The sequence below is a fragment of the Plectropomus leopardus genome, chromosome 4, assembly GCF_026936395.1.
Source record: "Plectropomus leopardus strain MGB_pleo_1.0 chromosome 4, ASM2693639v1, whole genome shotgun sequence".
In the NCBI taxonomy this organism is placed as follows: domain Eukaryota; kingdom Metazoa; phylum Chordata; class Actinopteri; order Perciformes; family Serranidae; genus Plectropomus; species Plectropomus leopardus.
In genome coordinates this window covers 37473698-37498838 of record NC_142179.1, presented here as the reverse complement: position 1 = coordinate 37498838, position 25141 = coordinate 37473698, and the positions used below count along the sequence as shown (strand labels likewise).

Sequence of the window (25141 nt, the reverse complement as noted above, 5' to 3'; positions counted from 1 at the left end):
GATTGCTGATTATTTGAAGGGAGAAGCAACTGATTACTTTCCCAAGCCATGGCCTGTGCTTGTTGTTTTTCTGTATTAAATGTATTAATTATAATTTGTGTATTAAGTGTGTTTTATGAAACAGCTGCTTGTTGTTGTAGCCATAGCCTTCAGTAAACGAGTTAATTTGACAGCTTAAAACAGATCACTGCCCATCAGGCTGAAACACACTCTTTGTGCTGATTTGAATGAAAGTATCTTACTATGGAAACTCTTTGGAGTGCGTTGAGCAGCAGGTCAGGGACAAACACGTCCAAACTGCTCTGCACAAGGCTCCGCTCTGTCCCCTCTGCAGAGTTCTCCTCCAATGAGCTTGCCATCACTCACTGAATACACTATCATCACATTCTAAGATCGCCTTCTCTCTGCGGATAAAAGATGCACAAAACCAAGAAGGACAGTCGGCATACACTTGCATAACGTTCACATTTATTTGGTTTCAAGTCCTAACACATTCTAAACATGCTTTTAACACGTAATGGATCACATTCTTCACAGGTAGTTAAAGTAACGAGCAGACAAGAGATTTCTGAAGAGAAAAACATTTCAACGTTTCAATTGTCTGTTCACAGGTGATGACAGTGTGTACATCTATTTCTTCCCTGAGATGTGCTGCGATTTTTCTACTCTTTTGCTTCCCCAAAGGCTCTTCTCATTTTGTGCTCCTGTAGAACAGGGTTCTGACAGTGCTGCATCAGCCAACCTGATGCTCAAACTGCTGACAGGACAACTGTGGCAGGACCCGGAGAGATGAGGTCTGTAGCACTTGGTTACAGTAGGAGCTTTTAATAATGTGCAGCAGCTAAATGTCTGCTGCTGCACCTTATTCTACACTTTTTGCCAAAACAACAATAAGGCACTTTATTAAAAGCTCGTCCTGTAACCGTGCGCTCCTGATCTTGTCTTTCCAGCATTCTAACAATGTTACAGTGCTGGGGTTGGACACGTGCTGGTTTCCTGTGCTGGCCTTTAGGTTGACTGGAATTGAGAAAATAACTTACTCAAATTCAGTCAACTTAAAAGTTTTAGGCAGCCTTGACACTAACTTTTAGGTAAAACTGTTATTTTTTACAGTGTAAGATATCACTGGGTGTCATGATGTTCCATATCAGTAAATAACGCTGGCAACCTCTAATCAAAAGCCAATTGAGTCCAGCCCCAGTGATAACACTGCAGTAATCAGTCTGTGGTCGCGTGCCGCAGCGTCAGGGCCACACGAGCCGGCGAAGGCATGTTAACACAAGGAGATGTCAGACTGACCGCAGTTACATTCTCTGATTAATAATCGATCACAGGCTGCGTGTCAAACAGTCCCACTGTTAGCCTACCATGTCACCTTCAACCGTCAGAAGCAACCAGAAACCATCATGGAGCACAATGGAAAAACACTGACGATGGTGTGAATATTGTAAACACAGCAAACAGCCACTCACAAGATAACAAGACGCACTGAGAAAAAGTCAACACAGGAAACAAAGCACTGGTTAACTGCAGCAGGAATGCATCACATGAATGCTTAGTCAGCATACTGACATTGTCATTGACATTCTTTCATCTTTGGTATTGGATTCATGAGAACAGGGCAGTGGTGAAATTAAAGATGACGCTAATTTAAAATGAAATGAAGCAAAAACAACAACAACAACAAAAAAGAAGGAAGGGGATTGGGAGAATAGGAGTGTTCTGTGGTCAGAGAGAATTAACGTTCCTGACAGCAGGCAAGTCTGAGGTAGAGATGATTATGAGGCAAAATGGTTTTTTTTTTTAAAAAAGAAGAAAACAGGTGAGAGCTTGTTATAAATCTGAGGTCACTGAGTGAAATAAGAGACAAAATTACAGAACATTGGTGCAATGAAACCAATAAATAAGACAAAAAATCACCCATTGGAAAGAAAGCAACATGATGACAAATAAAGAGGTAGTTTCAGTACAGAAAATTGCAAATGACATATCCCTTGTCTGCAAAAAATACAAATACAGAAAAATTAAAAGAACACTTTATTCGGCGTGCGTATCAAAATGCAGGAAGTCAGAGCGGCGACAGTAAGGTAGCCATGGTGAGGTTAGTGTGGATAAGCGAAGGCCTGTATTGATATTATTTGCTGCTAGATTAAAGGAAAAATCCCCCTTCAGATTCTCTCCCACTGTCAGATCTCAGCAGGCTGTGATGTTAACTGCATTCCTGGAGTTACTCTGAGATGAAGTGACTTTGTTGTTGACCACCCCGAAACCTACATGTCTCAGACTGTTTCTGTAGAAATCACAGGGATGGCTAAACATCAGTGGAACATGGCAGCTTGAAAGAAAGTCCTTTACATTCTGACGCAGACACCTGGGATTTATTTAGCTGGGTTTTTTTTTCAAATGGATAAATCTACCATGAAACTCAATTGTTATTGTTTCTAAGAAGTGGTAAGGGATTGTAGGGGGATTTTTCTTTTATGGTACATCATATCACTCAGACTTTTATGACATAATAATAATAATTACATATCCCTGAGATTATGTGGTTTTAAGGGTCAGTCACCAACATGAAAAAAACAAAACAAAAACAAAAACATCTTCCCACTTTGCTGTAGTTCTCTCTGGTTGTGTTTTTGATTTTTCCTGCTTTGACTTTTTGGATGTTGCTCCCTCAGATTTCTGCCTCAACCCCAAAACAGACTTAATTAATTTCAGCTGCTTTTGTATTGTATAAAACTGTAGAACTGCCAGGCCAAAAACAAACCAAAAAATCCCTTCTGGTTGACTTGATTTAAAACAAGATAAAACAAGATGGTAGTTTCATGTTATAACAAGAATCTTTTTGCATGAAAATTTCTTGTAAAAACAGGGAGAAATATCTTGTTATAACAAGAAACTTTTCATGTCATTACCTGATACTGATCTTTTTTTCTTCTTTTGGCCTGGCAGTTTCACACTTTCATAGTTTTGGGGGCGGTGTCAGAAATCTCAGAGACAGACTTCTAACATAAACCTGGAAAAATTAAAGCAAAACCTCACCAACTAGAGCTAGGTGAAAAATTATTGTGTGTTGTTTTTTTTTTTGTTGATTAAGTGAATAATTGACCCTTAAACCTCAAAAGTCTGTGTGATGAATGATGCATAATGAAATGGAGATAATCTCCAAACACCCGTCTTAGTTGCTCTGGAAAAACCTGATGTTAGAAACCGAGTGTAATATAATTCAACTTTGGGACCACAGGTGGCTCCAAAACATCACATCTGCATTGTAAAATGATTCAAAGAACACATAAAAGGCTCCAACGTGTCAGTATAGTCCATATAAAATGTGGCTGACATCGCCTGAATAATACTTTTTTTCATAAACTACAGTGGACAAGGGAATGAGTTAATAAAAATCATGTCCAAAAAAAAAAAAAAAAGTCAAGAATTCATTCAAAGTTTAGAAAACGATAGGGTTTGTTTTCACCCCCCCACCCAAAGGAAAAAAAGACAATGAATACATGAAAAACAACAAAAACCCAAAACATTCACATCATAACTACAAACGTACATGAAAATGTATAAAAATCATAAAATGAAAAGAGGCTAACGAAAAGAGGATCACTGCATTGGACTGGTGGTGTTGTTAAGGCTGCACACAGAGACGTGGATGGAAGCAGGAGAGACGAGAGCTGCAACATTCTCAACATGTCTCCGTCTCTCACTCCGACCATCACCAATGCCAAGAGAAAAATCCACCCTGCATGCCTCACCTTCAAACTACGTCCACTTTGACTGAATGAAGGGCGGTGGGGGGTGGGGACCTTGAGGGGAATAAAGTGGAAAAGAAAAACACTTTTCTACAGAGGACCTACAACGTCCTGGAACCTACGTCTACTAATACTACAAGTACATCAGCATGGTCACTGAGGAACTCCTGAATGCAATACATAACACTCACTTTACCCTGTTTAGATTCAGGCTGGCAAGGACCTGAGAGAGAGGAACACACTGGGTGGGCAGTGGCCGAGGTCAAGGCTCAAGGTGTCCGAACCTCACCGTGGTGTGCAAAAAAGAGAGTCGTTGCAAGAACTGCATTTTGTCTGCATTTCAAATTGTTCGTACATCATGACGCGGCGAGAAAACTTGAGAAATCCAAAGAAGACACTTCAAGCGGTCCGAAATGATCATCTCATACTTCAAAAATAAAGACCATTTTCTATGGCTTTCTTTAAAACAATGTGCATATCTGTCACAGAGGAGACGCAAGCCGGAGGTAAGTCACCTAAATTCTCTAAAGCTAGCCTGGATCCATCGAGACCTGAGTGGATCAATCGCACTGAATTCAGCCCTTAAAGTGAACAACTGCCAACTTTCTATAAGCCAGTCCAATACAGAGATTTCATTGGTTGGTATTTTGGCCAGCCTTACCCAGTCAGACCCTGAAGACCAGACCTGAACCAAGTCTCAGGTCCACACCTTCTAGTGCCCCTTGGATCAGGGACAGGTCTGACTTGAACTGTGACTGGTCTTGGGTCTGTGCAAAATTTTGATTGGACCTGACAAGACCTGAAAACAGTCCCAACCAATGACCAATGGACTTTAAATCTGGAGTTTTCCTTATCAGTTTGAAGTTGGATTAGCTACCAGAACCTAGCACTCTACACCAGCTTCACATGAACTGGAGGCAGCAAACACTGATACGCCTTTTCCACCAAATTACCTTTGGTTCTTGAACCAGTTTTGTTAGGGTGTCTTGAAACCTTGGTGTTATGCACCGAACTTGCCTACATTTACACCAGTTTTGAATGGAACCACTGTGTTCAAGGATGTGTCATTGACGAAAAGGTGATACACAATGCACAATGGAAAGTAAGAGTAACAAACTTGCAGATTGCATTAAATACCTGCCAACATATCATTTTTACCCAAAAAAATAAGAATGAACCAACTACCCAGCCAACATTTGTATATGGGGCCAATGTGGCAAGTAAATGGGCTTAAAAATGTGTCCTGCATGGGACTAAACACGGGTTCCATACTGGCTCCACGCCATTTGCCCACATGAGTGGGTTTACCCAAGTGAGCCCCACATGGGATTTGCTAGGTACCTGGGTACCAAGTGGCTTTGAGCTGAAAATGGGCATCTTATCTTGCCTAAACCCAATAATTGACCCCTGTGCATAGTGTCAATATGGACCCCATGCAAAATCCCATACAGGTTTTTTCCATTTTCCATTTTCAAGCCCCTTTAATACCCACATGGCACCCACATATCAGTGGTGGCTTTTTCTGACGACTTCTCACTTGACTTGTCCTCTTCCACCCTTTCCAACCTATAGAAAAACTCACCCACTTCAGGTCAAGTAAAATCTGCTGTTTTTTGGTTTCAGCTGAGAACCAACTTTTCCGGCTCTGAACCAATTGCTGTGAACGGTTCAAAATTAGGTGCAGGAACCAGAATGGAACCAGTTCCATGTTGTTGGGAAAGGGGTGTTAGTGTTAAGCACCCTGTCAACCCAGGTTTATTCGATTTCTGTTCTGACTTGGATCCAGTTGTTGTTAGTTCCACTTTGGTTCTAGTAGGTCAGGTATACATTTTTTGGCGCATGTGGATGTCTCACTGTTCAACTTCAAGTGTTGTCTGTCTGGTTTTTGGTTTTATGGTGAATAAATTGAAGAACGCAAGATTTCACGGACTAACCACACACAGGCAGTACCCTGTGTGTTGACAGCAGGCTACGATGCATCAACTTCCTGGCACTGAAGGCAGCAGAGCCCAAAAAATGAGCCATCTGACATGAAGCAGAGGGAAAAACAAAGACTGGCAATCACGTCTGTTCTATGCATATACTGTACGTGTGCACAAGAGTGTGTGCATGTTTAGCAGCATTTAGAATGAAATCCGGCAACATACTCATCCGTCCAACAGGGGGTTATCCTCTCTGACAGAGATTGATTCATTTCTTATCCTGATCCTTCGTGGATAAGAAACCTTTTTTTTTTTTTTGTGGAGCTATCAGCTCCATACCCATCAATGGGTGTTTGAAAAAAGCATTGCATAACACTTTGGTCGAAAAACAATAAAACTAAAACAGCAAAGCTAGCTATCCTCCCCTTCCCCTGCAATAAAGCCTTACATCCCCAGTCTATGATTGTAAAAAATACCCGTATGCTCCTTTTTTTATGAAGATCCCACAGATCCAACAACTGTCACCTTAACCCATGGAATGTTAAATTGATAAGACCGCCTCCCATTAGCAGGATGTCTGAGAGTCCATGCAGATAAAGTAGCTCAGTTTCGCTAATTACTTTTGCATTTTCAGTGTAACAAAACACTGTTTTTCAATCTTTGATTTATGCAGCTCCTTTGAACATTCAGTCTGTGATTGAGGTGCCAAAGCATCCACAGGGATTTAGATTTAGACTGGGCAACTCTTCATTTAACAGAAAGAAAAGGTACCTGAAAACAGCAACAACATTTTCCTGAGGTAGTCTCAAAACACTCGTCACATGTGTCTATCCGCCCCCGTCTGAATAAAATAAACTCTTTTAAAGTCTAGCTCTAACGATAGCAACACTGACACATTGAGCAAACTGGATACACACTTGTAAACTCCAAAGACCAATGCATCTACGAGCATTTGTTTTGTACAGAAGCATGTGCACAGTGTAAATCAGCATACATTCAGCTCTGTCGTGTAATAAATATATAAAGAAAAAAGTTACAAAAAACAAACTAGCTGCTTGTCACATTCACAAGAGGGGAGACCAGTCCCTCAACTCGGGGGGTCGGGGGGGTCTAGTTTCCGGAGGAGGTGGTCACGCAGGGCGACAGGCCGGTCCTGTAGCTGGTCAGGCTGGATTTGCAGGAGTGCAAGACTGCTTTGAACAAGAGGGGGAGCTGCTCCAGAGGGACATTCACCAGCTTCCCTGGAAACAATTACGGGTTAGCTCAACTTTGGTCAATATAAGCTAAGCTTACCTTAGCTTAGCTTCTCTTAAATAGTTACTTAACACCAAACCAGTTTCTTCAGTTGAAAAGCAACACGTGTCTGTTGTAGTGTTCTTCATTGATTCAGACCCAACTCTTGACATTTGAGTGCAAAGTATGAAAATCCTACATATTGTGTATAAATATCCATAATGACTGCCCTCTAAAGGTTAAATCTTACTATTGCAAGTGGATTTTGCTACTTAGGGAGGTGCTATGGATCAAGATGAGGCATGATTGGGTGACTGGGTTTCTCAATTTTTCAAAGTTTTAAAAGTTTTAAAACCTAATTTTTATATAGATCTTATTTTATTTTTTTAAAAACTCAAATTTGTCTGGGTGGTTCATGACACAATATTCTGTTGTGTCTCATTGCACATATTGATTTTTGCTTCACCCAGGCTTTAAAATCCATTCAGGACATAGAGGGATAATGTTGGAGTGTGTTGAGTTTCACAGACAATAATATGAAGAAATTAAAATCTGTTAGGTTGTCCTTCAAAGTGGTGAGTTCACTGTTGTTGCACCAATGGAACCAGTGCTGTGGAAATTCTATATTTAAGTTATTACAGTTTTTCTCAGATACTTTGCTACATTTCTTAGAAATTAAATTCAGAAAACAACTTGTTCAGCTTCTACATCATCTAGTGACTTGTACATATCATAAAAGCAATTTATCTTTTTTTAAACAAATTGTAAAAACACAGGCATATTTATTTAAATGATTAAGTACAATGACCTGCTGTTTCCTACATTATTACTTGCTTATGTCATGTTGATTAAAATGTTTTACACATGACCCCAATAATATCATCTTCATCAGCTACTAACCCATACTTCACTTAAGGACATTTCTTTTTAGCTGCACATTCCATTTGTCTGGTTCAACTATTCTAACTATTATTTTAATTTATTTTATTGGTTTTAACTCAGGTGTGCTGTTACTTTCACTGGTTTGTTAATTTATCTATTATCTTTTTTGTTTTTTTCTCGTGTAATCATTTTTTTATCAATGTATTTATCTTATTTCACTATGTTTTAGTTCAGAAAGTCAGCTTTTTAAATAATATGTATTATCCTCTATTAATGGTCTACTTCTAGTATTATCATTTTATTTAATGTCAACACATTTCTAATCAGTTCTGACATGTGTCTTTGTATCTTTTATTGGTTTACTCTTTATTTAATTAGTATTTCATAAGATTTTATCTTTAGTTTTAATGGTTCGATTCACTTTTATGGTCATTTGCTGCCTTTTTTATGCCTGCAACTTCTACCTTGCACTTTGTGCAGCACATTGTGCATCCACCTGGAATAAAATGTGCTATATAAATGAGGTTTTGCTTTCTTGCTCTGTTAAGTCTGTCTTACCCCAACAAAACGTCTAGGCATTAGTTCATTGCATAATTCGTCACCGGCAAAACGCCTGAACCAGTTGTCATAATCTGTATAGCATATTTTCTACACGCATCTATGAGACGACTTCTTTTTTTTTTAAAAAGTGTCCTGAGATGTTGAATTGCTCTCAGGAGAAAGCTGATTTTTACTAATGATGGGGCATGTGTGAGGCATTGGATCAATCAATGATCAATAGTTATGTTGGTAAAAAGCTTTTAACTAAAATATCAGATTTATTCTGTTGCTTTCCTTCTACTTGCCGTGCAGGAATGCCTTCTTTTGACGTTTTTCAACTTTTTACATCCAAATAGCAAGATTTCTCAATTGCCAAGACACACTTAAAAAAACTTAGATCCCACTGACCTTCATCATCATCTTCTTAGCACAGCAGAAGTCTTATCTGTGTTTGTATGTTTTTTGAAAAAAATTACCACCGATTTCATAGAAAGAACCAAAATTCTATTGGATTAACGGTGTTAAACAAAATGAAAACATCTATTTACAGTTGAATGAATCACTATAGCATCTGTGTGAAATTCCTTTGCACAATTCTTTAATCTGTCCTTATACACCTACAAAAGAGGTGTTGCTATTTGCAAGCATGGATCAAAGAGGCCCGAAGCCCGTACAGACGCATAAAAAGTGTAAAACTAAAAAAAAGAATGAAGAAAACTTTCTGTGTAAATGTCTGTCTTTTTAACACCTTTTCAATGGGGCATCTAAAAAAATATAAAAAGTACAGGTGCAGAGTACAGCAGGTTTGTTATATCTAGAAAAATCATCTTCAGAAAACAGAATACAGCTCATGCTGTGACTCAGGCTTCCTGCCTTTTCTGGCATGTGCTATAACTTTGAAAGTATTGATAAATGGCACAGGCAGCACAAATTTAGGTTGAACCTTGAACGTACATTTTTACCAGGTAACAACTAATCTGCAACCCATTAGCAGATATTTGAAAAGTAACCTTCCCAACGCAGCAGGTAATCCATTATGTTCTTTGTACAAATTGTTTTGAGTAATTCACTTACTGTTTAAGTAAGTTTAAAAACAGTAAGTAAATTCACTCAATGTTTAAGCGGATTTGAGAAATGAACCAACGCAACTAAGAAGAAACTGTGAGATAACAGGTAAACCTTGTTAAATTTCCCTTTGCATTAATGGCAAAAATCATCAGCAGCAAATAAAATTGAAACAAATCAGAAAATAGAGAAGCTTCTTCCTGAATTATGTTAATGCATACTTCCAAAACAAATCAAAGTTCACAGTTAAGTTCACAGGTAAATTTTGAATATGTATGTATATATATATATATTAGTTGCCTCTTGCTGTGAGGCAACGAACTACTACACCACGCTGTCGCCAAGATGGGTGGCAAAATATTAATACAAATACTTTCAATGCAACCCAGTATATTAACATCATTCCAGATCAGTACTAACACAGCAGATTATTTTACTATGATTAAAATCATAAAGATTGCGTAGAGATGGAGGGATATTGGGAAGGTATTCAATACCTTCTTTATGCCATCTAAATCCACTCTGGAGTTTTACATTTTGTGGGGCCCTACCGTTTATATTGATTGCCACTGTTTTATCCAAATTTATCTTGTACCTCCAATAAGCTTTGAGTGTGGTATTGCAGAGTTCATTACACCATACAACAGACAAATGTTGAATATCAAAAACAAAACTAATGACCCTTGTACTGTACATTGCTCAGAGGCCTTACCTGCGATGCAACGGATCTCCGGGAGACACATCATGATCTCAGGGAAGCGTTTGGGCTGGTGCGGGTACTTATACTCAGTGTAGTCCTGACACACATACCAGTAGCGCTTGTTGAGCTGCTCGAGCTGGGAGATGTTGGACAGTCCTCTGATATCTGCAGGGATACAAATGAATGGAGAGAGTCATGTGGGTGATACTGTAAGAGTTAAAAAAAAAGGCTTGAGGTCGGTGAGAGCAGAGCTTGCTTTGTTACCTTGGTTGAGGAAGTTGATGGCTTTCATACAGGCGTACTCCTCATTACTGATCTTCAACTGATGGAACTTGCGAAACAGATATATCAACCTCTCCATCACCTCCATGCCATCCTCGCTGAAGCTGTGGAAACAGACACAAAAGTTTAAAAAAAGACCTTGTTTTTCTGTAAGTCTAATGTACACTCCATTTAAGTTGGTGCACGTTACAAAGAAATAAAAATATAATTTTTTAAATTCTTTATAGCATTTATTTGTACTTTTACTTTCAATGCTTGAGTAAATTTAATTTGATAAAATTACTCTGGATAATTATATACAGTTAGCATCAGATACTTTTAGATTTTTACTCAAGTAATATTCTAATAAGTAACTTTAACTTCTACCAAAGGGATTTTATGGAAAGATATCTGTACTTTTACTCAAGTATAGGTTTCGGGTACTGCATCTATATTTGTATAATACAACACCAATTCCAAAAAAGTTCGGACAGAAGCCAGCAATTCAAGTTTAGAATCCTCCATGCAAAGTGAAAGCCATACATAAACAACATCCAGACTTCTCCGGTTACGAGCTCATCTGAGATGGCACAAAGTGGAAAAGTGTGATGTGGTCTGACGAGTCCACATTTTGCATTGTTTTTAGAAATCATGGATGTTGTGTCCTCTAGTCTAAAGAGAAAAAGGACCATCCAGAGTGTCACCAGCTCAAAGTTTGAAAGCCAGCGTCTGTGATGGTATAGGGGTGATGTTAGTGCAAATGGCATCATGTGAAGGCACCATGAATGCTGAAAGGTACATTCAGGTTTTGGAGCAACATATGCTGCCATCCAGATGTCCCATTTTTCTGGGACGTCCCTGCTTATTCAAGCGAGACTATGAGGCACATTTTGCATGTGTTCCACCAGCGTGACTTCGAATTAAAAGAGTGCAGCTACTAAACCGACCTGCTGCAGTCCAGACCTGTCTAACATTAAAAATGTGTAGTTCATTATGAAGCGTAAAATATAAAAATGGAGAACATGGACTGTTGGGAAACTTAAGTTGCAGAAGAATTTCTCTTTCAAAACAAGAATAACTTCATCGGTTAAAAATGCTCCTGCTCTAACTCTTATGAAACATGTTGCAGGCACCAAATTCAGAGTGAGTGTATATTAACAAAAAAAACCAAACAAATATGGTTATCAGTTTCAACATCAAATATCTTGTCTTTGTGTTGTATTCAATTGAATATAGGTCAGAAAGGATTGACAAATCATTGCGTTCTGTTATTTACATTTTAAACTGTTTTGGAATTAGGGTTACAAATAATTGCAGCTATTATTCAAACAACACAGAAGGTAAGTTTGCTGTCCACATGTTCACATTAAAATCCTCTGTCAAAAAAATATAAAATCCCTCAAGCCACTTTATCTTAAGCTTCTATGCTTCAATGAACAAGGCAAAAATGAGGGAGGGAACATGTCAGATCTACTGTGAGTGCTTAAACTAATCCCACAGCTTTATAAAGTAGTTAGAAAGACTCACAAAGTTTAATTCCACCCATCAGAGCTCAATCCCCTGTCTCTCTGGCTCTCACAGTCCCAATATCTCTACAAACTTTAGAGCCATCACTGGAAATCACACCTTCACTCCTAAACTGCAGGCAAATTGAGCGCAGCAGCAGAGCAGCACCGTATATTAGGAGAATGTGTGTCAGGAGGTCAGATAATTCCACTCTGATTTACACACATCCAAACCCCCACACATCCTGTTCTTCCTAGTGTGGGACATGCATGTATTTCACATGTCAGACGGTGCTAGCCACAGCGCTGTCCTGAGGAGTCCTCCCGTTAACGGACCACTTCACTGGCCCTCATCCAACAACAATAGTGAACTCTGCTGCCATACAGAGAAATATCAAACATCGGGAGATACTGAGCTCACAGGGTAAAATGTCTCGCCTTTATGGAGGATTGTTGTTACAGAGGGGAACATTTAATTCCTGATATCTACCTTTCTTCTGAGTGAAATATTGAATAGCCTCTATATTCAGAGAGGTAGGAGGCAACACTAGGTCAGATATTACCACTATATAAATGAGGGTAATTTCTTCAGTCATTCTTCTAGTCAACGCAGATGTCAACTATCTGACTAGGCTGACTTTCCATTAACCCTAAAACTGTGCAGATTGACATGAATATAACATTTAATATATAACTTAAATGTAACATTTTTGAAAATATCGTAAGTTTTGCGCAAATCTGTAATAGAAACCCGCCTACTGTTTTACTCATGTCTGGTAGATCATAGCCTTTTTTTCATTCATGTGCTGGCTTCACTCATTTCGACTCGGAGCCGGCGTGTCAGCCCAGCAGCAGAGACATGTATGCTGCCCTGCTCCACCCCTACTGTGCGTGTGTTGTATCTTTCTTTGCCAACTCACCCTTGCAGCTCATCGTCAGACGGCGTGTACTTAGCGGTGACGTCAGCCAGGTCTCCGAAGATCTGGGCGCTGTAGATGGTGAGACAGGAGAGCAATATGAGCTCCTGCCAGGTGGAGCTGAGCAGGCAGGTGTAGTCCTCTATGGAGAGCTCGCAGAAGAACGGTAGCTTCTTGATCCAGGAGATCTGGCGAAAGAGCAGCTCGTCTGCCAGACGACACAGCAGGGCAAACAGCTCCACCTGAGTCACTTTGTACCTGGGACACACCAAACACATCAGGTTTAGAAGAACAGAATAAAGGAGCAAGGTACTGACTTGTTGCATGCACAGTTGACCAGATAAGGTAAAAATAAACTGTGGAAGGCAATGCATGTTATTAGCAAAGAGGTGGGTACTTAATCAATCTTAAAAATCACTGCATTTGTCTTCAATGGGCTCGGGCCACAATTCTACTTCTAGAAGGTGTTTTATCAGTTCTATAAGTGAATATGTTGAAAAGGCAATAATGATACAAAATAATCCTGGAAAAAAAACACACAGCAACACAAACCATTTTTAATAAGCATATCCCGTTGGATTTCAAAGTCATATATTTAGGCTCTACCCCCCAAAGCAAAAGGTATTAGCAAATACTTAATGAGTATATTGCTGGCAGCAGGGAAAAAGGCTCTAAACAGAGGATGGATGATACATGTTGGTCCTCAGATAAATAACTAGACAGATGATGATAGAATGGAGATTTACATGATGAAAAAAGTTTACTTTGTCTTTGCACCTAAGGATGGACATTTTTATACAACTTTGGGAAAAACAGGTGCAATGTGTCACAACTCTGAGATCTGACTTTGTTATGATAATTACTCGAAGAAACCTCCTCAACCTTTTATTAACCCTTTGAAACTTGAGGAAATTAGTGGGAAGAAGGCAATTAGCAAAGAAGGAAGAAACAACCCAAAACTGGCAAGAAATTAATTAAAAAAGGACAAGAAAATTACTTGAAAATTAGTGGGAAAACACACGCACACACACAATAACACATTAAAGAAAGTTAAAAGAAAAACACTGAAATGATGCAGAAAAAACTACAATAATATTTGTACCACAATTTAAATATGTAATTATGACAATAGGGAATGCAATTTTTCCCTAGCTTCTTAAAAATGAAATATTGTGGGGGGCATCTGAAAGCAGCACAAGGAAAATGGTGTTGCTCCAGGTTTCAAAGGGTTAAGTGAATTGGACTTTTCTCTCTATTCTATTCTCTTCTGTGTGCAGATATCTCACGTGTGCAATTTTGTAAAGCCAGACTGCAACAAGCATTTTATTCTATTTTACTTTCATTTTTATCTCTACATCTCTGGATGCGTATAATTTTCCATTCCCAAAAAATGGAAAGAAATAAGACTTAACATCAATCTACACGAAAAAAGGCTGAGAGGTTTTGACTATCATACAAGCTTCTTTCTAACAACTTATTTTTTTCTTCTTTTTTTAATTCTTTGCCCTAAAAATGTTTTTTTCTCTCCCATAGTCTGCATTTTCATTTTTATTAACTATGAAATGTGACAACTTTGCACTACAAAAAATATTATTAAATAAAAAAAGAAAGAAAAGGCAACAATTAATATTGATCAGGTTAATTTGAAGAAAAGCATTTGGCTCCATTGATTATAGAGTTTATTTCTGGCTGTGACGCGAATTAAAATACTGTAGAGTTTTCCTTCTATGTAACAGGTTCAAGGAGGTTTTAAAAAAAAACATCATCATTGCATCATATTGTGTCATATCACTGGGGTACAACACATGCGCTGCAAAATCTGATTTGCACTTTCCAAAATCATAGAGCATTATGAGGATTAATTACTTCCACTGAGGAATATATTTTCATGCGAGCAGTCAGCCTCGCATGAAAATATATGTAGAAAAATAGTGGTGAGAATAAAAATATTGCAATTAATGAAAAGATTCTCAATAAAAGAGCATAAAAATCTTTCTATATGATAAAACTGTACCACCATCCATCTGAGTGTTTCCAAAAACGTTTGCCCAATGTGCCCAAGGAGGCTAAAAATAGCACACCTGGTGAGCACCTGAGTGGACAACCCATCTGCTCTGACCCTCTAACACTGTACGTTCAGATACATTGGGCATTTTGAGTATCCCATAGCCCCAATGAGGTCAAAGACCATGTCCCAACCTCCTTTCAGTAGCCTTGGACAGGACAGAGAGGAGGTTATGTTACCAACAACCTTTTATAATGTTGGTTTGTACCACCATGTGGCTCTTATTTTCTGCCCTGCCTCATAAATGAATTGACTGCATGTTAGACACACATATGGAAAACCTTTCTGACACTTATTCCAAAATTTAACATGTTGCCTTTTCTGCTCAGCTTCTACCTTGATTTTTTAAAACTAATTTAGCAGAAATTTTCTGAGTAATAAATAAATAGAAGAATATTGCTCAGAAGAATATTTGTAATAAGCAGACCAGATTTTATTGCAAAGGAACTCTCAAGCAGCTCACAATTTTTAAAAGAAAGCAATCCAGTTTGCTCAGGTTTCAAACATGGTTAGAAGGCAATCAGCAGCTTAAAAATTGGGAAAAAAAACTTGGCGAGATGTCCAGAAAACTATATATATATATATATATATATTAGATAGATATATAGATATAGATATATATTAGGGCCGGGACTCGATTAAAAAAATTAATCTAATTAATCAGAGGCTTTGTAATTAATTAATCGAAATTAATCGCATTTTAATCGCATATGTCTACGCTACCATCCGCCCGCTTTTTAAAACAAAATTTCCCATCCATGGGGCCAACCAAAGCGGTCTCATCTGCTTCTTCGTTCATTGTTGTTGTCTGTAGCATGGATGGTCTGAAGTCATGAACGGTAGGTGGTGCGCTTGTATAATCGGTCCCCTGGAAACTCATCAAGTGAGAAAGGTTCCGTGGTGCAAAAATTGGTGTGATTAAAATGCGTTAATTTTTTTAACGCATTAATTTTTTTGTAATTAATTAATCGTGATTAACGCGTTAAGTCCCGGCCCTAATATATATATATATATATTCATTTTTTGGGGGTTATTTTCACTTTTCTTTTATTGTTTGCTTATTTTTAGGTAATTTGTTTTTTAATAGTCCCCTCACCCTTTTAAAAATTAATTTTTAGGTAATTTTCTTGTCACCTTTTACAAATTTTTGAAATTCTTGGGATATTTTTTATATGTCCTTTTTCCGACTTTTTCAAAAGAAATCAAACCAATTTTTTCAGGTTTCAAAAGGGTTAAATAGCTTGTGAAAAGTGCCTGAATCCAGCACAGGAAAAGTGATCCAGGTTTTAAAGGATTAAATCATTAATCACATGTGGAAAGGAACCTAAAGCTAAAGTGTATGTGTTGACTCACCCGTCTTCTATGAGCATTGGTGTTGCCAGGGGGGCCAGGTCCTCAGCTGCCACCAGCTGCAGCACCAGTGGGTGGGACTGTGGGTAGAGGCTGCGCGGCTGGGGTGCCAGCAGGCCGGACTGGGCAGCGTAGCTGAACAGGTGAGGCAGGAGCTGGTAGTGTGTGGACATGGAGGTGTTGATATACTGGTCCCTGAGAGCTGCTGTGTAGCCGTTCATCTCCACAGAGCGGCTGGAAGCACACAGAGGTCTGTTACAGGTCTAACATGAGAAAACAGCTTAAAGAGATATTTCGTCAATTTTCAACCAGCTATCAAAACAATGTGGGTAGCATGTGTAGATAAACTATAGTGAACTTTCCTCCATCTAACCAGTGCCTTCACAAAGCATAAAAACAGAAAAACTTTTGCCTTGGTAATGTATATTACTACTGTAATACTGTACTGTATATTTTTGTTGGAATTTCCAGCTCAACTCCTAAAATAAGTCTAAAACACACTGTGGAAACAAAATTAGTATTCCTGTTTGTTACATTCAGACTGTTAAGCGAAACAAATGCACCACTGAAATCCTTTCAATCTGACATTTTTGATCAAAACATAAAAGATGCATTGTATTATTTCTGGGTATCATTCTGGGCTTTTGCCTTGGAATTCGTCATCTTTACTACGTTCTACCTGATGATGTCATTTTTATTTTTATTTTTTAATTTTTTACCATATTTGGCATATAGAAAAAACATGCTATTTCTAGCAGGTGCACTGTCATACATTATAATGTATAAAAATCAATGCTGTTGCTAATTATTAACATATCCTAGGTTGTAATAATAAAAAAAATCTACCTAGCATGTAATATATTTAAAATAAATCATTTTTTGTGGGATTTTTTTCACCTGAAAACATTGTGGTATTATGACAAAAACCTGGCATTGTAAGGGTTAAAATTCTAAAAAAATATTTGGTATTTATGATTAGGAATGGTACTGGTTAAAAATGAATTCAATAAATGTAGAAAATAATATTAATGTATTATATTTCTTAAAGCTTGATTTTTGAAAAGCACATTTTGTGCGCAGTGTGTGAAAAGTTAAAGCCAGCCCTAAGGGTTACATCTCTCTAACAGACATACAGACTGGCCTTTTAAATGTCTTAACCTTTAACCTTTTGATTGAGCTCATTTTTTTAGAAACTTTTTAGAATCTTCTAGACAAATCTTTGCAGATCATGTTGTACCAGCATACCAAAGCCTCCACTGCACAGGCATCCTTTTATTGTTGTTCATTTCTGCTCAGATTTGCTGGATAAAACAAGTATTCCTGTGAATAGCTATCCGGCTGTGGAGATGAACCTTAAGTCTATACAAAATGAGACTAAAATAAATACTGTCATACAAGTAGCTCGACAATGTTTGTCCTTGAGGAGAGCAGATAGACAATGTGCTCTTCTCCATAGCGAGAACAGCAGATAGTGCAGTGAGTTCTTTGTGTTTGCTATCATCACTGAGCCTGAGGAGCTACATATTCAGGCATTCTTCGGCTGATGAATACCTTAACTAAAGTCTGGGTGAGCTGGGAACAAGGTGTTAGACTGTCAGGGCCGGCTCATTATCTCAATGATGGGGCGAGTGCTGGCGCTACACGGCTGAGTGGATGAGATGAACAACTCACTTGGATGACAGAGTGGAGGCGGGTGACGGCTGGTTGCCCTCCGAGGCTCCGTTGCTTGGAGAGCTGTGGTCGCTGTCGCCGTTGTTGCCCCAGGTGTGCTCTGGGGCGTCCTCCTTGAACTCCTGCCCCGACATGATCCGCTCTATCTCCTCCTCTGTGATCTAAAACACACAGAAAATGAGGGTGTTGGTTATTTTTTTTTTTTTGGAGGGGGGGTGCTTACAGCACATCCTCATATGACTGAAAGCTCTGTGTGTCTCTGTTCAAATGATTAGAATTGACTAGCAACACGCTGCTTTTCACTAAAGCGTTGAGGAGCAAGGACGCAATCACACAGTGAACCAGAGAGTGAGAGAAAATAGAAAGGAGGCAAACAGGTGTGTGTGTGTGTGTGTGTGTGTGTGTGTGTGTGTGTGTGTATTTGCAGGGCTGATGTACACAGGGCTTAAATAATACACTCCTTGCTGGTCTGTGAAGGGAAAAAACACAGACAAAAGCCATTTTGAAAGGCATTAGCATGCCTGAAAATGTGGTGTCTTGTATCTGTGGCTGGGGTCAATTCACTTTCATTTCTATCGATTCAGCTCACACTGAAACGGCAATTCATTCCATATTAACGACAGAGAGGTCCTCCTTTCATTAGGCCTTAGAAAAAAAGCTGTCTTTTAATGGAAGCGGGCATTTCTGTTTTGTTTTTTTTCTGACTCGCTGAATCGAGCTGGAATGAATTGACCACGTCCCTCCCCTGAATGGTGGCTCAGCGGTACCTCGCCTCGTGTCACACATTTCCCTGGCCATTTGTTCCCTCGCCGGTGTTAATAATGAAGCCGGCACTGAATAAGGGAATAATCAGCAGCTACATGATTATACTGATGATACAACAAGGTCAGGGCTCACTCTCATTGCATGCTTCACATGGATCCCGAAACATTAGCATTACAGCTCTCCAGCTCAATGTTATTTAAGTGAATTGTTTGTGCGCTGAAAGGCTTCACAGCAAGCGAGCCAGTTCTGGGTCTGAGCCACAGGCATATGTATAGTGACTCTGAGGTGGGCGAGGGTCAGCCAGAGTCACAAAAACAACATTTGTGGTGAGTATTCAACAGTTCAACATGGAGTCAGTGATTTACCTGAACAGGCCCGATGCTTTTGTTCCTCCCTCCTGGCATGCCATCTTCCCTGATTGCTGCAGGACAAAAAGACAGAACAATTTAAATCTCCATGGAACATAAACACAGCATGAGTCAGGATTAGTATCAGAGCTCTACCTAGTGGCTGAAACTCATCCCACACTGCTTTGCTACATATCATTGATTTATATGTGGTGATGTTTGGTTGGAATAAAGCTTCTCCTGTTGCTGCTGACAGACTGAGATGTTTCTTCTGTCCTCTGTGATTTTATCCACAGAATTTATCCACTTCACCTGTCGGGACTTGCTTGCTTTAATTACAGTATTTGGAGAATAAATCATGTAAAATGAGGCCATCAGGCTGACAGAGCACTGAAGGTTTTTTTTTATTTACAATAATCATCCACTAGGAGGCAGCCTTGTACTTAACTCGTCCCGGCTGAATCGACTCTTCCAATCACTGAAGGACAGAAAATCCTCAGGTCAGGATGCAGGTGGCTTTCCTCCAGGGAGTTAGCAACAGATATATAATCCTCTGAGCATGTGACATGTTCGAGGTTTTAATAACTAAACCAGTTAGTGATTTAGGTCAGTTTGAGTTTAGGGCTTACCACAAAAAATGATGTAAATGATGACTCATGTATCATGTTTTTTCTAAAACATAATACATGATACATAAAACTACAATATTTGCATGTAGTACTATATTTGCTATCATAAACTACATTTAGTGTGTCTACAAGGTACAAAGTAAATAAAATCTGTCCTTGATCCTGCTACATCTTAAGGATTTGAGATTGAGTTGTTACGTCTATTACTATTGTTAAGTGATTTTTTCCTCCGAAAAAAAATTTCGCAATGGAACATGTCTCCTGATTATAGACTGTTTTCAGTTTTAACCCTCTGAGCCCTGGACTGACATCAGATTTCTTGTGCTGTATTTGGACTCCTTTCACAAGCTATTTGTTGACCCTTTGATTTCTTTGCAAGTCATGAGGGAAAAGGCAATGGCCAACAGAAATTAGTAAAACGGTCACAAGAAAATTACTTAAAAAATAGTTTAAAAAACAAGATGAGATGATTATTAGAAAATTAAACAAAATATGGGAAAAATGTCCAGAAGCCTTTATTTATAATAATTTTATATTTAAAATTATGTTACTGAAAAAATATAATAAAATACATTTACTTCTTTTTTATTTTCCAGCATTTTTTTAAAGATTATTTTCATATTTGTTTAATTTTTTCCCCCCATTTTTTGCTATAGCTTATTTTCAGGTTATTTTCTTATAACTTTTTTACTATTTTTCTTTTGCTAATTTTTGGGCCATATCTTGGTAAGATGCTCATTGCCTTCTTCCTGTGTTTTTTCAATGAAGTCAAACCATTTTGCTCAAAGGGTTCATAGATCTCATGTTGTTTCATTTTGTACTTGAAGTTATCATTACCACTATAATTTTTCGGCTTTTTAAATTTGCTTTCAATGATCATTCCTCATTCTCTGCTCAGGATGCCATTAGCTCTGGATCTTTACATAGCAAATATGCATGGATGATATTGGATATTCTGACGATATCCAATATAACAATATATGGCAACTCAATCGGCTGATAACTGATACCGATATCGATTTATCCCCTTTTTTCCCCACCTAATCTTAGTGATTATCAAGTCTCTTCTGTAGTGGAATTAACATCATATTCTGCATACTAATGGAGATGGAGACATGAAATACAATCCTGTTCACTATATGTAATATTCACTCAGTGTGCAAAATAATAAACATACTTCAACTTAAAGCTGATGTTTTGTACATGTTCACTTAGTCAATAAAAAACCACCAGGGGCTGTGACACTCCAGCCAAAAAACTATATCTGGGTCAATTTAAGTGTGTAAGAAATATCAACCATCTTTGGTTTGTAGGAAGACATCCATCTCACAATAAGCTGTTCAGCTGTGCCCTCACCATACAGATGATCAGTCTGATCTGGTTCTACAAAAACTGGACTGCATATTGGTTCCAATTATCTGTTATTGGTCTCATTAACCTCCAATAATTGGTATCAGCCCTGAAAAACCATTATCGGTTGACCCCTATTAAAAACAATGTTTCCTCCATCAGATATGATGGCAGCAACAGAACTTTTCTACATATATAGAAACACATAAACATCATCTGACAATAAATACCTGAAAGTTCGTCAAATGGTCACAAGACATATGATGTTATTGATGATAAATGATGATACATATGTTTTGACTTGCAGGGTACGTAAGGTTACATGTGGCTATATTTAATGTTTATTGTGATTTAATGAAAAAAATGTTTAACTCTATTGTCTGGCTTATGACGCAAAAAAGTTGATCATCAGTCTCAGCAGTCTTCTGATTGGATGACTAAGAAATTAAGGCAGTCTCTGTGTATATATGCAGAAAAGTCTGATGCTGCCATCATACCTGATGAAGGTCTGCCAGACTGACATGTTGTTCTTTTTCATTCAATAAACATATCAGCAGTTAACAGGACAGTGTGCAAGAGTTTCTCTCTTTGTTTGTAAATTGCATGCTCCTCTGATGTGCCTGTCACACATTTAGGTGTGCAGAAATTCTCTTCAGCAATTTCAATAACTTTTTTTTACGCATATTAGTTGTTTTTTTTTAGTCATCTTTTAAAAGGTGTTTTATGTTTATGTTATATGGAAATGTGTAACACATGTTGCTAAAAAGTATTTCATTTCACTGTAATGACAAATACTTAATGCTGATTATTGAAAATGTACTTTTACCATACACTTATATTTTTTAGAAGAGGCCCATAATCATCTGGGGTGCAGCGTTTAAGGGGTTAAACCGAAGTGTTGTTCCTTTGATGTGCCCACACTTTACCTTTGCGGTTCATCCCCATTTGCAGACACTTGAGCAGGCGGCAGTACTGGCAGCGGTTGCGCTGCTTACGCGACATCTCACAGTTCTTGTCGCGGCTGCAGCGGTACACGCGCTTATTGCAGATGCTGCGCTTGAAGAAGCCCTTGCAGCCCTCACAGGAGATGATGCCATAGTGCAGGCCTGTGGCGCGATCTCCACAGATAAGGCAAGTACGCTGGTCAGCTGGATCATCTACAGAGAGATAGAAAAATGCAGAAAATGGAGGCATTTAAAACCATTTCCACCCATTTCTTTACAGTAATATACCCACACTGTGAAAAAATACATATATAGTGGGTGCAAAAACCTCGCTGGAGGCACAAGTTTTTAATTGAGATCATGGGGGCGGTTGGGGCTTAAGCACTAGCCAGGCGCTGGCTAATCCAGAGGATTCTTAAGCCCTAACTCTCATTTTGTGAAAGTGGAGGTGTAACAGGCAGCGAGACAGGGAGTGGAGACGTCTTGTGGATGTTTTATTCAGCAGCTCTGATGAGAGGAGGCAGGAAGCTTAAACGACACGACTGATTTGTTTACAGTCTCTCCTTTCTCTTCTTCTAACAACAGCAGTATCACATGAAGAGGCCTCTGCCTGAGAGGATTCATATAAAATTCAGACCGTTTCAGGTGGAGCACCTGAGGGATTCCTGTTCTTCCAGCTGGTGACTAGTTTTTCTGATCAAGCCACTCTTGGCCTGGACTTAAGGTTTGGGTTGTGTGTAATATTTCATACCTTCCTGAAATTTCATCGGGGTATGACCCATGATGGTATAAGTGTGTGACTAATAAATACAAAATAGAAATCCACAAAATGTTAACAAAAGTAATATCCTGAATTCTTATTAAACAGAGAAATACAGCGGTACACCTTTTTTTAATTCAACCTTCTCTCAGTCACAGAGGACTGATGAGGCTTAATGGCTTCATTAAACTCATCATAAAACACACGTCATTTAAACTCGACAGAAAGAAAATAAAACAATCTTGGTTAGTCTTGCTAGTAATCTAGTCTGATTTGGTCCAAATAAATCTTTCATTCAACAAAGTTAGATGTAAAAACATGCTGTGATTCTCCATGCTCTCTCTCTGCGTGCTGGCTGCCGGCCATTTACAGTCCTGTAACTTCTTCCTCCACCACTAGGTGTCACTTTGTCTTTTAGCTTAGCTGTCCGTTCCACCAGTAGAGACCATAGATTGAGCTCTAGTGGTGCATGCTGTGCACCTCTATACATACAATGAGTTTAATAGAAAGAGGTGTGCCTGTATTAATGACAGTATTGAAAAACATACCTTCTGGAATTTCAAATACTCTGGTAACCCATGATACTGTGATACCAACCAAGCCTACTTGAGGTTCCACACATGCTGTCTCAATCATTAACCCTCTGTTCCCTCAAACAGCACACGCTATTTGCTGATCACTCCAAACTGTGAAAAGTTGGAAGGACAGGAATAAGTGAGGGCTGTAATTTGGAACACATGTGGGGGATATTTAAGGGCTTGGGGTGGGAGGAAGTGGGGACTCACACCCTGTGAGTGGTGTGGAACACAATGTCCTGAACAAAGTACATTAAAATAGTAGTAGAACTTCCACTTGATGTGGGTTTATGAGGCTGGCTGGCAGCTTGCTGACCATGACAGAATGAGACATTAAGACAGCAGGAAGAGAAATGGGCCCAAGTCTTAACAAGTGATTCGACATGACATTTGGATGTATAAAAAACCATACATATGTGACAGGGTGAGGAAGGGATCAAAGACACGGGCCCACCGAGGACCTTCCATGTGAAGCTACTTTGCTAATCATGAAGGTGCTCTCAAACTGTTAAGACAGCAAACGGAGAAAGCTGTTGAAAATCTTCTCTTAATCCCCCATCTACCTCCAGGCTACATAATGCACATAATCAAACTCACTGAGGAAGCTCAGAATTAAGTCGGAGCACATATTCTCTGCTGTCCACGGTCTTAAGCTTTATAGCACGCACACACACACACACACACATGCACAGCCCTCCACAGCCAGCCCCCATCCCCCCCTGCTAACAACTGCAGAGAGCAGATGGGTTGGACTCCATGGTTACAGAGAATAGGCTTGCTGTGCAAAGCCTGGCTGCAGCAGGAATGTGGCCTGCTGCTGATCTGTGTCCAGGCTTGACTTGGATCAAACACATCAGGACAAGACAGACTGATACAACATGTTGATGTGTCTAATATGATGGAGGTTTCTCCTTAAGTACACTGAGTTGGACTACATGTTCCTTTTACATGTTCTTCTACCCTGACAGGAAGTCCAGGGAAAACACTCAGTATTTGTAATAGTTGCATGAAATTGTGAATTTAAAGAAAGACTAGCTTTAAATAACTGCTAATGGCAGCTGTTGGTCAATGGAGAACTAAATCTGGATTTTGTGATTCCTCGTCGCTGTGTGTAACAGGATAGGTGGGTTGAGATTTGTGTTGCATGGAACATTGAATTAGAACATGTATGTTAAAAAGGTGTCCAGTACTATTAAATTTAGCCTGGCTAATCTGAGGCATATAAAACCATACCTAACAACAGAGGCAGCCAGTCTTTTGATGTATGCAATAATCTTTTCCCACATGACATACTGATTACTAGCTGGTCACAAGCAAGTAAGACAGTTCTTTAAAAACAGACACTGAAGACATTTTACTCTAAGGCCAATTGCTAGTTATCACCATTTCAGTATAGTTCAATGGTAGAACTGGCTTAATTTTTACAGTTTTTTTAGGAGATGCTTGCTTCATTTTAGTGGTCTTACATGGGCCTGCACCTCCCCCACTGAGTCCGTTTGTAATGCAGGATATAGTAGAGGCAAGGCAGCTAACCAAAGAGGACTGCATTGTGCAGTACAGACTTAAACACCTTTTGGCCCAACATTTGTGTGTGTATGTAGGTCTTTTTTAACCTACTAAAAAAAATAGGCTATAGACTCCTGTCTTATAGCCAGTAGACTAGTGGCATTTACATGGCTCTACAGCAGACGAGCATGCCTTCTTTTTTTTGATGGTGTGTCCCGTTTTATACCACTGGCCAGAAAACAGGTTTGTGAACAGAAGAAAGCAGCACTGAGGCTGGTGAAAATGTTAGCAGTTATTTTTTTTTTGTTTCTGGACCTGGAGCCAGAGCCGATAAATACCCATGACTACTGCTATAGTCATCTGACCCAGTAGTGAATGCCAACTGTTACCTTTCCATTT

The 25141-nt window shown here is 38.9% G+C and overlaps 1 protein-coding gene across 2 annotated transcripts in view; it reads right to left on the bottom strand.

Annotated features, from left to right (window-relative positions):
• Positions 1-446: 446 nt before the first annotated feature.
• Positions 447-25141, bottom strand: part of nr6a1a (nuclear receptor subfamily 6, group A, member 1a) — a 126338-nt gene continuing 101643 nt past the window's right edge. For both annotated transcript variants that reach the window (XM_088077229.1, XM_088077230.1), the window contains 8 exons: positions 21884-22114; positions 18997-19052; positions 17867-18027; positions 16199-16429; positions 12784-13038; positions 10362-10483; positions 10110-10262; positions 447-6918 (listed from right to left, as the gene is read on the bottom strand). In XM_088077229.1, the coding sequence (XP_087933355.1) occupies positions 6788-6918; positions 10110-10262; positions 10362-10483; positions 12784-13038; positions 16199-16429; positions 17867-18027; positions 18997-19052; positions 21884-22114 (1340 nt within the window). In that variant the 3' untranslated portion in view covers positions 447-6787. The remainder of the gene's footprint in view (positions 6919-10109; positions 10263-10361; positions 10484-12783; positions 13039-16198; positions 16430-17866; positions 18028-18996; positions 19053-21883; positions 22115-25141) is intronic.